Source organism: Schistocerca americana, chromosome 7 (genome assembly GCF_021461395.2).
Source record: "Schistocerca americana isolate TAMUIC-IGC-003095 chromosome 7, iqSchAmer2.1, whole genome shotgun sequence".
In the NCBI taxonomy this organism is placed as follows: domain Eukaryota; kingdom Metazoa; phylum Arthropoda; class Insecta; order Orthoptera; family Acrididae; genus Schistocerca; species Schistocerca americana.
The window spans coordinates 195,645,015-195,662,441 of NC_060125.1; the positions used below are offsets into that span (position 1 = coordinate 195,645,015).

General features: G+C 35.6%; 1 protein-coding gene across 1 annotated transcript in view; it reads left to right on the top strand.

Annotated features, from left to right (window-relative positions):
- Positions 1-16,449, top strand: part of LOC124621804 (regulator of nonsense transcripts 1) — a 112,987-nt gene extending 96,538 nt beyond the window's left edge. The window contains exons 14-18 of the mRNA XM_047147240.1: positions 2,136-2,391; positions 5,014-5,184; positions 9,659-9,810; positions 11,081-11,269; positions 12,118-16,449. Coding sequence (XP_047003196.1) covers positions 2,136-2,391; positions 5,014-5,184; positions 9,659-9,810; positions 11,081-11,269; positions 12,118-12,126 — 777 coding nt within the window. The 3' untranslated portion in view covers positions 12,127-16,449. The remainder of the gene's footprint in view (positions 1-2,135; positions 2,392-5,013; positions 5,185-9,658; positions 9,811-11,080; positions 11,270-12,117) is intronic.
- The last annotated feature ends 978 nt before the right edge of the window (positions 16,450-17,427 follow it).

The window sequence follows — 17,427 nt, forward strand, 5'->3', positions numbered from 1 at the left end:
CTCTTAATCAACGAAAAAAAAAATTTTACTAATCTAAGCCGCACCTGAAATTTGAGACTCAAAATTCAAGGAGAGAGAAAAGTTTTAGGCCATCTCCAAATCGAAACAAAGTTGGTCTATTGTAATATGAGACACAATTTAGGTCGAATGAATGACGACACAGCTATAGTAGTTTGGTTCGAGTCGTAAGCTTAGCAGTTAAGGTTTACCAGGTAGCCATTGCTATGCGTCAGGCGCTCCGTATTTTTACGGGTACCCTTCCTTTTTCACGTGCTTCGTCTGGTTTGAATTGATGGCTTATTTTTCTTTGTCTGACAAGCGCAGTTTTCTTTGTTATAGGTGCTCTAAGCTGAAAATGCATTACTGTACTGTGTCATGCATTGTTTGTCGCATTCTGATAGTGCGTGTTTACGGCCTGTCGCCGCTTGCGGCATGGCTTGCTTTCGTGCGCGCTACTGCCGCTTACAATAAAAAAAAGAGGAATCGTCTCATTAGCAAAACAATGGCAAGAGACTGCTATTTGTTGTTACTTACACTACTGCTTCCTTTGATAATGATCAACAAGAATCAAATAATAGACTGCGTATGATAGATGATGTTCTGAACGAAAGTTTAATTTTTCTCCGTTCGAAAATCTTTGCAGGCGCCTCTTTAGTTCATTACATGCTGCACAGAAATTAGTCATCTTAGATTTAAAAATCTAGTCAATTGCCGTGCTTCATTTCTGACTGTATCACTATTAAGCATAAGAATAATACGAATATAAACATGACATGATATGTATATTCTTCCGCGTTTGCTGTTGTCTCACTCTAGTTTCATAGTTTATTAGCCACACAGGATTTAAATGAGATAGCAGCAAACACGAAACAATACATGGCAAAATTTTTATATTCGTATTATTCTTATGGTGAAGAGAATTCTGCATGTGATTCACAATTCATAAAAGTTCCTATTAGCAACCATCTCTTCTCACAGGTAGGAAAAAATTCAGAACGTAGAGTTGGCCATATTGACAAACATCCCAAACAGTCTTGCCAGTCAGATTTTCATAGTACATTGAAATGCTGCTACTTTCGAAGATGAACAATATGGAATTTGTATTTATTTCTTTGGATAATGTACCAAAATGCAGTGGTCGAAACTCGGGGTGGAGGAAAAAAGCTCGTCTTCCACCTTTTTTTAAAAATTTATTTACTGATCCAGAGGTTTTGGTGCCAGTATTTATCTTTGTGCCTACAAAGCATGCCTGTGTAGCGCTACATATATTCGACGGCAGAAGTTAGTTGTGGCGGCACTCACCAACATTTTTCAGCTTGCTTTGCACTCGGTTGTAAGCCGCAGGTGGTTTTTTGGATTACAAAAACCGGAAAAAAACTGCGGCTTAGATTAGAGTAAATACGGTAAGTAGGTGCTAGGGAAAAGGCTAAGCAAACGTGTAGACAGGAAATTGGTGGCATGTATCTTTCAAAGATAGTCCAGTCCCTGCGTTTACCTGACGATAAAATTGGGAACAATAGTAAATATTTGAAGGATGTCAAACAGTGGAATTGGGGCCCACGTCATTTTCGATGGTAAAACAGAAGTCACACTAATGGTGTATTTTAAATGGAAATTAAGTTACAACAGAATACTTTATGCTCAGTTTTCTAACTTTCCAAAGATCACTGGTAAAAACCAAATAATTTGCACCTTTGTAATTGGGAGCTTGGTGCGTTTTTTACAGCAATTGTTTGTTTTGTGTTACACATGTAGATAGTTCAGTTTAAACTATATAATTCAGATTGTAGGTATCAGTATTTTGTAATAGAATGAAGAATGGTCATACATCAGTATATTTATAATTTTCAATTGGTTGTGGTGCTTTTACTCATTAACATTTAATGTTTGCAGTACTTGGATAGTTTCATGTATAACAATTTACAGAGTAGCAGAAGAAAATACATCAATTTTTAGTTAATTAATTTGAGCCCATTTGTTCTTAAACATTTTTGAGCTTTCATTCTTAAATAGTGTAGGAAAAACCTTAGAGACAATTATAATTGTAATGGAAGTTTGTGGACTTCCGACACTTGGATTAGCTGTTAAGTTATATTTAGCTATATAAATTACCTTCTTCTTTTTATATTCTACAGCAACCTTTGTGGAACCACCTGCTGAATTTTTATAAAGAACAGAAAGTTCTAGTTGAAGGCCCCCTAAACAATCTAAAAGAATCAATGATCCAGTTTGCAAAACCAAAGAAGATCGTAAATACAGCAAACCCTGGAACTCACTTCATGTCTACATCAATTTATGATGCCAGAGAGGCATTGGTTCCAGGAAGTGTGTATGATCGCACTAGCCATTTAAATGGCACACCAGCACCTAATCATTTTTTCCCTAGACCAAGTAAGTTGGTTAAATTTTTGTGTATCTTGTGCTTTTAGTTCTTTTACAATTTATGAAGAGTATAAAAAATTACACTAGCTTTAGTGGTGACATACTTCATCAGGTGGTGATCTTACAAGAAAGAGGATCAGGTTGATAGTTCTAATCCCTCCCCCCTCACAGATCAACTGCCCCCTTCCTCCTCTTCCTCTTCCCATAAGTTCCTGATGGGGTATAAAATCAGTTTTCTTTGTGTCCTATAAGTTAAATATTAGGGTTGCCCAGAAAGTAGTGCACCACATTTTTTTTTCTTCAACAATTCTTTACTGAACGTAATGAGAATTACACACGCGAAAGAATGGTATCTTATCTACACATCCTACTTTTCCACGTAATCTCCATCCCATTCTACAACCTTCCTCCAGTGCGAGACAAGGGCATGTGTGCCCTGTCGGTACCAATCCTTGTCTTGGTGGCGGAGCCAGAGCTTCACTGTGGGAACCACGTCCTCATCGTTCTCAAAATGTCTTCCACGAATGGCATCCTTTAATGGCCCAAACAAGTGGAAGTGCGAGGGGGTTGGGACAGGTGTGACAGCCATGGATGGTCTCCCCGACCGCTGCAAATCGTGGAGCTCCGCCAAACCGCTTTCTGATAACCTCACTGTCCATACCCAGCAATTAACTGTACTGCTGCCAACAACAGATGCTCCACAGACTTTGCACAAGTGTTAGTGAATACTTCCCACAATTTCTTTCTCTGCATTGAGATATTCAATGATGGCATATTGTTTGTAATGTACGTCACCTACAGAGGCTATTTTGAAACTGTCCTGCAACTACGCTATCGGTCAGAAGTGACAGAAACTTGGTGCGTGTGCTCAGGAGACTTCAAATGATACATACATAACGTTTTGCTTCCGGAGCATTGTTTTAGGCTGAGAAAAAAGAATGTGGTGCATTACTTTCTGGGCAACCCTTGTGCTCATATTTTTCTGTAAAGTAAAAATTAATATGTCCTCTTCAGTGCAAGTTTCAGTTGTTTACTACATGTTTCTGTGCTTTGATATTTCGTCAGTAACAATTGCTTGCAAGTAATGGTTTTAATGTTTTGGTGTTCTTTGTTGGGTCAGAAAGAAAATGTCATACCATCTCTACCTAGTACATGATTCCCAGATTAATTTATTCTTGCTCCATTATTTGCATGTATATATTCATGCAACTACTGAAACTGGTGTGTAGATTTCTTTAATCTTTAGTTGACTAATGAGGATCACATAAGAACATGGACATTTCTTCTTCTCATGTTGTTTCCAGTTTCTAAATTTTTCTGCCTTGAAAGTGTTCTAAATGTAATATTTTATTCTTAAAAATGTTTCTTTCTATTATTTCCAATTCTTTGATGGCATTTCTTTCCAGTTATTTCATTATTTTTGTAATCCAAGCTGCTGTCAATTTCTTTTTCCAGAAATGCGGAAATATTGTTTTATTTGCGTGTTCGCGTTCATTCGGAAAACGCATCCAAAGAAGATAAATTTTTCTTCGTCATTATTTCTGATATTTTCTCTTTCTTTTATATAGATTTCCTTGCTAGTTTCATTTTGCAGCCATCTATTGTTTTATTGCACCCATTAATTTTCTAGGAAATGTCTTTAAAGTACCTCTGTTGTGTCCACCTTAGAATTCATCGTTAAGCATTTTTTTCTGGTCACGTCAATGCGCTATAGCGTTGGTTTTTATTTTTCTATGTATGCACTTCTTGTAGGTATTTTTGTTAAACCATATGCTCTGTCCATTTTATTATCTCTTACATGTATTGCTAATTTTTCTAGTCCATTCTGTGGTACAGTTTGCCCAAGATACTTAAATTTAATCATTCAATGTATTTTACCTATCTGTACTTGGATGTATTTCTTATATTTATCATCAGTGTTCCACCCCACACCCCAACTGAAATTTTGAGACAAGTTCTATTCACCATTTTTCTCCAAAAAATGTATTCAAGCAACTGCTTCTGTTAAATTTTCTGAAAGTATTCAAATATAGATTTTATTTAAATTGACTACATTTATGCCGTAGAGAATTAACTACAATGCATATGATAAACATTTACAAAATTGTAAACTTCTTTCATATTTGTGATCAAGCTACTTACATATAATCCCGTTTTTTAAGTTTCTAGCCTTCAGTCATATAACACACTGAAAATAGACATGAAGCTCTTCTTCTAAGACTTTGTGAGCACATTATCTCTCTGACGTTCCACCTGCTGATAAAACACTTCAAAATAACAGTAGGGAACTATTACTACTGCCTACTTAAACATAGTTGTAATCAAACTCCTTTTCCATAAACACTTGTGACATCAAAAATTTCTTATATCATAATTGAGCAAATTTTGAAATACGTGAATAATGTGTGAACGTGTTTCCACTACCTCCCTGGAGTCAACTAGGCAACTGTCCATTTGTAAGTTCATTACATTGGTTCTTTCTTAACATATTAACGACAGTATTGTTGTAGGACAACAGCTCCAGCCACAAGCACTATGACAACTTGTGTATGTCTTCTGTTTAACAACTACAGCAATAAATCTCAGTTTCACATATACGTAAGAGTGCTATGTAAGTTCTGTATGTTACAGCAAATGGTGTACCAATGGACTTATACAGCCGCACTCATGATCCTGCAAGTTATATATCCCCAGAAAGGGCTCAAGCTGCACTAGCAAATATTCCAGTACCGGTTGGTATGTTCATGAATATGGCACATGTTCCACCACGCTTTTACAACCAGCATCAGCAGGCTTTGCAAGGTACAGAAACATGTTTTGTTCTTGATACACTTCACTCCTAGTTAGTGTACTGTACTAATTCCTAGTTAATGTACTGTACTAATGTGATTACTCAGTTGTGGTAGTGTCGGTGTTTAATGTCTATTTGATAAATATGCTGACAAGCAGATTTAGTGATATCATTTGTGTAAAAACCAACAAAAGAAGAAGCAAAAAACATTTGAGACCCTGTCAGCACTCTTATTACTCAAAAATTGTGTTTTACCCTATTCTTTGTATAGTTTACAAATAGGTATGTTAGGAGTAGTCTGCAATTTTAGTAGTCGAATTTGCTTCAAATAAATGTAAAGGTCTTGGCTTTCCAACCAGAGGAGCTCCTCGAAATAGCTTCAGAAGTTGGGGGAAGTGGCACTCATCGAAATGTTGCACCATTTTGAGGAACTCTCGTGACTGGAAACCTGAGACCTTAATGTTAGTTCAAATTAGCTTGAAAGACAACATTCATATGTTTCAATATGGTCTTTGGTGGCCTAAAAAGCAGAGCCGTGTAACTTAATCTTTCGAGTCAATGTTTGGAATGAAACTTCTGTAAAGGTAATGATGTAAAGCAATGCAGGTGTTGATGACATAGTCTAGTATTGTCCTATTTGCTGTACTAACTTCACTAGTAGAAAAAGTACGTGTTCTTTGTTCTAAGATGCTAGCTATCACAACTACATTGCCATACCGGGTATGTATGTTATAGAGACAAATCCACTGCCCAGTGTTTGACATCACACAAGAGAAAAGTACACTCATACATTGTTTCATTCATGTATAAGTGCACTAATTATTTTGCAAACACGTTAGCAAAGTCTGTTTCAAAACTGGTCCTGGGCCAGATGGTGTGCTGTGCCACTAACCACAATTTGGTTATTTTTCAATATTTATATGCAGAAAATAAAGGTATTTCCAAATGTGTCTGATAAAATAATTCATGTGGGTGCAGTATGCTATGAAATAGGACTTAAGTACATTTGTATTCTCACATTTTGAGGCAGAATTTGCATGTGCAAACACACATTTTTCAAGTCCCTAACCAACAGACTTCAGCCTGATATATTGCAGTTTCTACCATTAGTTCTGTGAAATAACTTGCTTCAAATCATACCAAGTGAATTACATTACTGTTTTCCATTTCACAAGAGTATCCAGATCTATGAAAGCATCGTACAGTGGAACCTCCTTTTTACTCTTTCAGCATAGTGACCCAAAAGAGTGTAAAATACAGGAAAGCGTAGGAAACACAACAAGGGAAAATGAATGAATAACACTGTCATTCTCTTTATATTGTTCAGAATATGAAATTTAAAAAAAATTTAAATTTTGCCTATTTAAAAAATCTTAAACAGTTGGTTTTATTTCTTTCTAACAGCAGTTAACTCTACTTGTCTCTCCACGTATAGAAAGCATCAATCACACAGAAGCAGTGGCTGAGTGCTGGGACACACAAATGTGTGAGCGTTTCCATCACAGTTCCAATCGTGTCCAAAGGTGTAAACGAAACACAGAAGCAAAATTCTTTTGTGAAACCACATTAAAAAAGACACTCACGTTCTAATGTGAGACTTAATGATTATCATTATAAAATAATGGTAAATAAAACTTGTAACACAATATTGGTTGAACACTTAAGTTGGCCATCTTTGTAAAAAGAGAACAATAAGTATGGAATCTACCGCTTGTTATAAACAAGGTCACTCAGTTCAGGTATGTCCTGGGTGAGGAAGAGGGTGGAAATTGTCACGTTATGGAGCATCTTGAGGAGGGATGTTTACATCTGACATCAGGTTGTACCATCCTAAGACTACTTGCCTATATAGTCTGGCATATTTCACATTGAAGTAATTATGATTCATGATAGCCCATTATAGAGATGGTCGTCTTCAAAAGTTGTGTTTATTTGTGTAAATGACTGAAAGTAAATTAAAGCTGTTGTAATACACGCAATGGGCAGAAAGAAGGTTGCTACTAGTCACTATCGTCAGATTGTGCTTATCATTGAGGGAGTGACTGCATGCTTTCCAACCATTCCAAAAACTGTGAACATAAAAAACAGGTGGCCATAACCCCACATACCGACAATGAAAATTTTGCTTACCACGCTAACACTACGTTAAATGATCAATAACTTTGCGTATAGTATGTGTTTTCTGCTCTGTTCCAAGGCTGACTTTGAGCAGGAATACGACACACTTTTTGAATAAATCTGTATGAAAATCAATGTCAAAGGTCATGATAACATCAAAGAAAACTTAAAATTTCATTCTGTGATACAGGAACTATGTAAACTTCCCCTTGAGAAGAAAAAAATTGGAAATGTACTTGAGGTCCTCAGAAATGTGGCAGTGAACAATGGCATTAAGTGCAGATGGTGGATAAAAGTTTACTTAAAAATCACACAGGTATAACACAACTGGTGCAGTGTCGCAGAAAGAAGAGGTTGTTAAAACAAAATACATGTCTTTGCCCTTTAGTGGGTTAGTGTCTGAATAGTTAGACAGGTTACATGACACCAAAGTACCAATGAGCTTTAGTACTAAAAGGTGCTGGGTAAGACTTAACAACACAGCATCCAACATGAAAAAACCATACTACACCTGTTCCATTGTTTATAATATTAATTGTGGAGAAAGCAAAAACCTCAATATAGAACAAACAGGTAGATGTTTTGCCATTAAGGTTAGAGAATACATTAACACCAGTGACAATTGCAAATCTTCATTTGGGAACCATATTCAGAAGACCAAACACAAATGGAATGATACTGAAAGCTCCTTAGAAATTTTTCATCAAAGCAGGAAAGGAAGACAGCTTGATAATGTAGAAGATATGAAAATTTATTGGTAGTTTAAAGACCAGCCAAATCATACCTGTAATAAACAGACTGACATGAAAAATATAATGTTCTTAGACATCCTCAGTAACATCTAAGAAGATGATGATTTTAGGTATATTTAAAATGTGTTCACTACTGGTCTTCGCAACTAGGCTTACTTTTTAACGATTGGCGCCTGTTCTATCCTACCTAAGTAAGTTCACATTTGTGCATTGCTTACAGAGTATCACACTCTTGTGCGATTGTGTGTGCCTGTTTTCTGTTTGTGGTCTGTACCTTCGACCTAGATCTGAGATTTTTTACTTTCTTTTACACTTGTTTTCTGTTGGCATTGTTTGTTGTGACTGGGTGGTAACTTAATGTTTTCTATATGAGGAGTCAGTTATTATTAGATATATGTGTATGTGTACTTATGCATTTAGCTATCACTTACTTTAAACGAGAAAATTCACATTAACACATTACATGCATATTATGACAAATCTGTGTGTGTGTGTGTGTGTGTGTGTGTGGTTGCGCGCGCCCTTGCTTTACGTCTATGGACATATACTTCCAGTTTTATTTATGATTTTAAGATGATCATTTCTGTGTCTAGGCAGATCAGTTCAGTTTCACAATACAATGTGTCAGTGATGGTAAGTTGTACATGTACTTGCATATGTAAATAGAACCTATTTTTAATTTACAGACTTCTTTTTATTTGTTTACAAGCTCACACTATGTATGTTTACATCTTCGTCATTCTACCGACATCGTAATCCCTCCATCCCTCCATTCATCCATCCACCACATTCACTACACAAGTGTTGTAATTCAGGGCATATTGTGAACTCTGTTTTTATTTTCACATGTGTGTGCGGAACAATGAGTTGATTTATACTTTCACATGTGTTTGGCTTCAGACTGCTGGGAAGCATGTTCCAGCTTGTCACAACTTTGTTGTTGAGTGGGTTTCATCATTCCCAAAAAATTGCCCTTATGTTCTAAGTTTCACAGATCTGCTACTTGCTTTCTACCGTAATGTATTTTATTTGGTGCAGTTTCGACTGTCATTCTGAAAGGAATTGCAATAAATAAAAAATTTTTAACAGCCAAATGCAGAATGTCTACATTCAGTGAAAAATTGTGTTACTAGAATGGAGTTATTAGTTAGTATCACTGAAGACGAAGACTGCAACCAGCCGCACTTTCTGAATGAATGATTATTTTGCCATAACGAGTCAGACAGCCATGAGGATTTACAAAAGTGTGAACTTTGTATGAAAAATCCTGGCTGTCTGACAATGGGCTTAAGCCTGAGGCTGGTTACACTGAAAGAAATCGTCCATTAATTAGTAGGATTGTAAAATATGTTCAGGTGTTTCATGTGACGAAGTGATGCACTTCATATGAGCAGTTCCTTGTTTAGTCTCGTTCACAGAATTTAATGCAAACTGAGTGACATTTTGCAGTTTGCTGTTGTTTTTAGCTGATCATCTGAAAACACATAGTAATCAACATTATGTAAATGTTAAAAATCATCAAACCACCATCGTGAAAATGTGGTAACCACTTGTAAATAGTTAAATTACACACAAGCCCATTTGAACCTTTTTTTTCTCTCTCTCTCTCTCTCAGCACGACAAAACCAGAGAAACAGAGCAGCAACAAGGAACAAAGTTAAGAACACACGCAATTCTGTAAAAACTGGACTTAATCAAGCAGGGCAGAGTCAGGATGCAACACAATCTTACAGTCAAGCTGCACCACTAACTCAAGGAATGTCACAGGTGAGTTTTTAAAAGGTAAACAGTATTAAGACATGAAAACTATGAAATCTTACTGACTGAAAACTGTTTGCAGATAGAAAACAGGAGTAGAAATTGATACAATAATTGTAGATATTAAGTAATTTCACAAAAAGCATAATATTTTGGTTGTATATAATGTTTATACTTTGATACCATGTGGTGCCAGAATATTATGAAATAAGTATTTATTCCTATAAGTGAGAAAACAGTCAGGGAAGGGCTATATTGGGTTTTCATCTAGATCGAAAGTTTGCTAAAATATTGTCTACTAGTTTCTAGAAACGAAACTGCTCCAGTGTTTCAGTAGTGACAGGTAAGCCATTTAAGTCAGGATCAACACTATTTAGCACAGCTGTTCTTGTGACGTGGCAAATGAATTAGAACCATACAAGCTTATATTACAGTTGCTTGAATTGCTGATGTGATGCAAAATATCGGAACATAACAGAATGCTTTTAAAAGACATCATTGTCCTCTTCAACTGTTAGAATTATTTATTTATAAAATCTCAAATTCAGATTTACTCTTTTTGTTATTACAAAGTTTTATGACTGTGAATCCACATCCAAGAAAAAATGAACAACTTAGTGCACTGCTTTTCTTTAAGAGTAACACCCCAACTTTATTAAGTCTGTCGGTGGTGAGAAATTGGCATGTGTCAAACATTGCTGATCTGCATAATGTCCAGATAGCAACACTGAGTCTTCCTCAGGTGAAGGGGGGGGGGGGGGGAAGGGTGCTGTGGACTACTAAACTTTGCCAAGTGAAATACACACTGAAATGAAAAGCTTAAATGTCTCAAAATAGTAACAGATACATTTCAGTGCTTTAATACGCTATGAAAACCCAAATGATAATTTTGCTGGAAGTAGATGAATTACACTGCACCATTCTTCATTGTCCAGCATACCAAATATTTGTTCTGTCAGGTATCATAATTTTAAATTTATACGTGGTCTTGTGAGACAGTATTGTTGACCATTTAAAATGGCTTTTGTACGGTTCTTCACTGAAGTCTGATTAAAACTAATGTTAGATTTTGGTGAAAATGCATACTACTTAATAGTTTTAGTTTTGACAAACATCTCATTTTGTCAGTTATTTATGAATTTTGATAATACAACCTGTTGTTTTATTTACAGTGTCTAAATAAATCTTAGAAGTATTTCAGCGATAAATGTTACTGTTATTATTTTGTGTTTGTTTTGAAACAAAGTGTTTATGTTCATGTTTTTGGAATTACTTTCAGGGAATGTCGCAACCTGGATTTAGCCTGTCACAGCCAGGACTTTCCCAGCCTGAGTTGTCACAGGACAGTTACATGGTGGGAGAATTCCAGTCACAAATGGATGGACTCCTGTCACAGGATTCAACCTACCAAGGAGACCGCTCAGCCTTTTTCACTGGCGGCGCTTCACAAGGAGGACAGTTCTCACAGGTAGGTATGTGAATCCCTACCCTGTCCACTCCCTTCCTTTTTTTCCTATATGCCCAGACTACCTCATTGGTTATCCAGCACATGACATTGTGATATATTTTGTGACATAGCATAACAGCTATGTTATGAAATTCATCTTTAAAGCTTCATATTCCATTTGTGAACTATGTTCACTGTATTTTTTTAAAAAAAAGTTTGGATTTTGGAGAATGCCTTAAGGCTTAAAGGAATCCCTCATTCCGAGTTAACATGTTGGGATGGATGGTTGTCTCTTGCATGTGAAGTAAACGAAGAAAAAAAAGTGTAATTCTTATTTGAAACTGCATTAACTGCTGCAGGCTAACCATTGATAAATGCTTGGCAAATGTTTGACTCGATAAATACTTCTGTGACTAATGCCCTCTTAGTAGAGAAGTTATGAAGTTTCCAAATTTACCTAGTACGTGAATATAAATGTTAGTTGTCTACTGTGAATACATTGGTAGTTGATTAAACACATGCAATGACCCAGTTCAAATAAAGAAACATGTAGGTTGAGCAGGACAGCAGCTAGGGTTGATTGGAGAATTTTAAATAAGTCTCAGACATTCAAATGAACTGACAGAGTTTAACATGTTATTAAAAGTTCAAATAATGTTCAGGAATCCAGCCAGGGGACATCGCCGATGACTTCACTTGGCTGCATTCCCATAATTTATTTGAACATTGTATATGCCAGGGGAAATTACGATCTCACTTGTTACTAAAACACATTAGTAAATTAAATGAACAAAGTAGATACTGCCTTCAAAGCTTTTTCACAGTAGTGATAGAAATTTATTGAATGTTGTTTGTCGTTGATCTTTCAGCCATATTGAGCACGCGGGCGGTGGCTGGTTCGCGGAGCGTCGCGGGAGCGGCACGAAGTGACACAAACCCAATTGAGGGGCGGACGGAGACGGTAGTAGAGTGGAACATCCAAACATGCAAGTGCAAGAGAGACAGCTGGGAGCTGTCAGCCGATGTGTGGGAGAGGCAAAGAAGCTGCTGCTGCTACTGCTGCTGTTGGAGCAATCGCTACCCACCGGAACCGGAAGCCGACCCCCGGAAATACAACCTGAATACTGATCCAGATCTGGCAAGGTTTACTGCTTGGTAAGTGCAGTGCCACAGTCTGTCAGGGATCACAAGAATGGGAAATTGAATGGTTACCAATGCCAGCTTCTGTTTTGAAGTATTGCCAACAAGGGTACAGCAAATCATAATTTATGTAAGTCATGACACATGAAACAGAATTTTTGTAGAAGTGCCAAGATGGCTTGTTTCTTTTTATGAGTTTTAAAAACTCTTATAATAATTCACACATTATAAGAATGAGTGAGAAGGAAACAACTTACACATTCTTACACATTTCAGTTTGTTTGAAAATTTTATTGTGTGGGGAAAAGTTTTTGCACTCTTTACATTTTAATTTTCTGTTCGTGTTGAGATGAATGTGAGCAAATACATTTTAGAAATTGCACTGGGAATAGCATGCTGCAACATGCTTTCAGCGTTATCAGTCCTCCATGTCTGTAGGATTTCCATTTATGCATTATTTGTGTCTTTATCCCTAATTTCTGGGATGGTTAGGCAAGAGCTGCCCTCGTGGATGTGTGTTACTGTCCCAGAGGGTGAAGCAAAAGGTGACGTTTCAAATTCAGTTGTGAATTAGTATTACACATTTAGAGAAGTTTTAACTCAGTAATATGAGCTTAACCTAATGCTCATATCTTGAAATTTTTTGCCGATGTAATAGTTTTGAGTTTAAATTGCAAAAATCAATGATTAAATGTACTGTGGACTTTGTAACAAATTCCTCTAATTTGAAAATGTAATCTCTGCCTGTGCAGTTTATCTTTATTGTTAGGATTTTATAATTTATATAGTTTGATATACTGACTGAAATTACACCCATTTGTGTTTGTGAAATGTCATTAAGAAACATGGGCAAATAAATCAAATAACCAGAATGGGAAAGATAGAGCTTTTATTATTTTTTCTGTTAGTCATTTAGATCATGCTGCCATCACTGTAAGTGCAAACTAATGTTAAGTTTTTGGGAAGTGTAGTAGAATAAAGCAAATTTGATTTTTGTGAACAGTGGTATATTTTTGATAAACGTTGTATTTCTACCCTTGGTATGGTACAAACATGAAGTCTCACTGCTCTGCTTAATATAGAAAAACTTTTATAATGATTTTACTTTGTTGTAATAATTAAATGAAAATGTTGGTTCTTGCATTAGGGGCAACTGCTGGGTGACGAATGAAATTTCTGTTTTAAATATTTTATTTTAGAAATAGAAGAGATTTTCAACACACACACACACACACACACACACACACACACACACACACACACAAGTTATGTAAAATGTTGTTTTAGTTTTTATTTCTCCATGAAAAGATGTCTTAGTTCGGACAGAATCCCTGTGTATAGAGGGTGAAAAATTTTAATCAGAGCTTTTGGAATGTAGTTGCAATGCAACACCCACAATGTGAAAATGAGAAATCAATTCCTTGCAGACTGCTATGAAGTCTGCAGAGTGCCTTCGTCAGAGCCTCATGTCATACATGCATGTAATTGCTTGCAAGCTTAAACACAGTGTATAACGACTGACATTTGTTCTGTTCTTTTAGAGCTAATATGACCATCTACCATTTAATTTCATTTGTAATCAAGATTTCGTCAGCAGTCATACACTGTATGTTCACATGTATGACTACATATCCAAGAATATATGTTGTCAAATTTTAAGATTTGTAATGGTTAATAGCTTAACATCATTAATCCACCTTCCTTTTTGTTGACTGTATCAGTTACAAAAGTAGTTAATTAGAGTTAGCAGTCATATAGGTAATTGTTTCCTTTGTTTGCTGTGTTGATATGCCATGAAGGATTAGTTGTTCAAACATTGTGGTGTGCTGTAGGTGTGTAAGGAGTTTCACAGTTACCGTGGAACAGTTGTACAGAAATGAAATGTTACAGGAGTGTGATCTTTTTATGCTCCTTAGGTCTTGGGAAAATTTCATGAGATTCTGCAAAAGTGAAAAGGTTGATGAATATTTAATATAGTGATGGGATTGAATATTTAATTCCATTTTCAAATCCTCTTTCATTCTTCCGACTTAATAAAGCCATTGTACCATTATGGCATATCCATGGAAATACATTTTCGTTTCTCTCTCTTTTTTTTATGGTAGTGGGTCAAATTTCAAGGACTCAGTGCATTTTGTACAATGGGTTAAAACGCTTCAGTTATTTGCTATAGATACTTTGCTTAGTGGGGAAGTCTTGGATCATCGAAAGATGTTTATCCGTCCAGTGTATTTGGCTTCCTGTTTTAGATATGGCTTTATGTATATGGAAATTATTGGTATTGTCTAAAATTCATTGAATGTGGATGTTAGTAGTATAGCATGAACAAAATATTTTTAAAACAAATAGTGTGGTATTGAAATGTGACCATATTGTACATGGTCTTTCCAAGTTCACTGAGATAATACTGTAGTACCTGAAAGTGGCCTTTTGAAATGTAGCAGTCTTTCAGAGTTCCTTATCAAGAAATAGAAACGTCATTTATTCCATAAATAAAATGTGTATTGGAAAGACAGTTGAGATACAAATATTGCTGTGTGTGGCATTTCTTACAGTGAATTCCGAACTCTTGTGGTTGCAGATTAGTCCTTTATCGTATAAGTTTGAATGTGGGAGGCATTTGTGTCGTGAAATGAGTATTGTTTCAGATGTCTGGCCAAGTTTTAATAAGCAATCACCATAGGGTGCTCATTTTGTGAACATACCATGAATTCAATTTTATTATGGTTGCCAAAAGGCAATGTGTGTATAATAACAAAATTTCTTTGATCTTAGGAATATACAAACTGTATGCAATTTTCATTTAGTTCATTACTAAGCGGTCGTTCAAGGTGAAAAACAATGTATGAATCATTAAACAGAACCCAGCAAAAAGAAAAGATCACCTGCATTCTTCCACAAAACACTAGTTTCCAGATTTCTTCATGTGTACAGTTGCTTACACACGTTTGTAAACTGCATTACAAGAAAAATTATATTGGTTTTCTATAATTTCCTGTTCTGTAAGGGTATCATTTTTTGCATGTATGTGTTTGTATGATGTGAACTGTTAAAAAGTATTTCGAAGCGAGTCTATTTTAATAATTCATACCAAGGGAAGAAACAGCTGAGATTCACTGTTCTTCATTGCACTGTCAGATTATCTGTATTACAGTTAAAGTTGAATTTGTGGTTTTATGTAGTGTTTTTTTTTTCTTTAAATTTTGTAGTGTAATAGGTATGGTGTGCAGTAATAAGTAAATTACATCTTTCTTTGATTGTATTGCAGGTACAGTGATTGTTTTTGTTTGAAATTTAAATTTGCTTTATCACTCTCAATGATGGTATCTCGTTGACACCGTAAATGCTGTGTTCAGTATTTATTGGTAATTTGAAAAGAATTCAGGTAATGCTTGTCAGCTGTGTACTGCTATGATAAAGGTATTTTAAGTATTTCTTAGTTGTAATGACATTTCAGAGTATTAAATTTTATCCCGAATATTGTAAAATAAGGTAATATACTTCCTTATACCTGCTTAAGCGAGCTACATAGCAGTGCACATTTTTGTAATCTCACTGTTAATGTTATAAAAAATTGTGGCAAGCAAGCAGATTTGCACAAACTAGAACTTCACATTTTATTTCTTGAGTATTTACGGAGTTTGTGGTACCGACAAGCAGTAGAATTTATCTCAACTGTGCATTGCTTCTCATAGTATTTGTGAAATGTTACCCTCAGTTTTATTTCTGTTTACAGCTAGGAGTGGTTTATGAATAACTTTGTTGGTTGTTGTTTTATGCAAAGTAGGAAGGAACTTTATGGATAAGTGACTCCATATAAGTCAGCTGACATTATCATTTTTTTTTCTTCAGTCCTTGTTTCTGGAAGTTCAATCCTGTGGCATGATGTTCTTTACAAATAATAGTGACAAGTATTATGATTTATTAACAAAATGTTTTTATGTTAATGGAAATGCCAGAAATAAATCCCTCAAATTATCATAGTAGTTTACTGTGTTAAAATCACCTTAATGCCAATGTGTCAGTTAGCAATAAAGAGCTGATATTGTTAGATATTGTGACTGATCTTTTTATTGTGTGATTGATACCAATCAAGCATTCATTTTTGGAGTGGTTAAAATCAGTTGTGGTATTAACATATCCTGTAATTTATTCACTTACTCATTTCTACACCACCCCATCCCTCTATACTTCACTTTCTTCTCTCATCTTGTACCCTTTCTTTCTCATGTTACTGGCTTTGTGTGTGAATGAGCATTGTACAGATTTCCTTCTCTACTACAGCATTAAGGAGTTTTTTAAATTTATTTATTTATTATTATTATTATTATTCCTGTGCACGCATTCACTTTAGTAGAATTTTTGAGTGACTGAGTTACATATTGACACACTGCCATTAACATTGTCATTCTATCCTGTGGTTGCAAATCCTATAGAAGCATTTATAATGTTATGTCAAGTATATGCTGCAACTTCCATAACAAGGGGAGGTCCCCAGCTGTGGGATTGACTTTCTAAAACCATCTTTATGGTGTGTAAGTTAAGGTTCATTCTCTCTGGTGGGCCTTTGTTTGTGAGTAATCGATGAAAAAAATTTGAGAATTTCATGCGATGCTCTACAGCTTTAAAAAAGTTATGTACCGCAGTCTGGTTGCTTAGCGTAATGGGTAAGGTAGTACTTACATGCCAAAAGTTGCTGGTTCAGAGCTCCTCGGGTGCTATCAAGTTCTTTATTTTTAAATCTTCATCAAAGTGACTTGATTAATTTTTTATTTGATTCCTTTATCACAGCTGTATTTTTGCAGTTGCTCCCATTTTTTCTTCCTGTCACACTTTTTTCCGCTTGAAATCATTGTGCATGTGAATTTAATTTCTTAAGGTATTGATCTATCATACTATTTAAACACTTGATAAAGCTGCTCTGTGAGTTAAAACAAAGGGAAAAAAAATCTATTTATAAATTGACTGTGCACTGTTGTCAAAAATGTATTTTGCATTACAGGATGTATGTATTTTGTAGATGGCAATTGTTACCATAC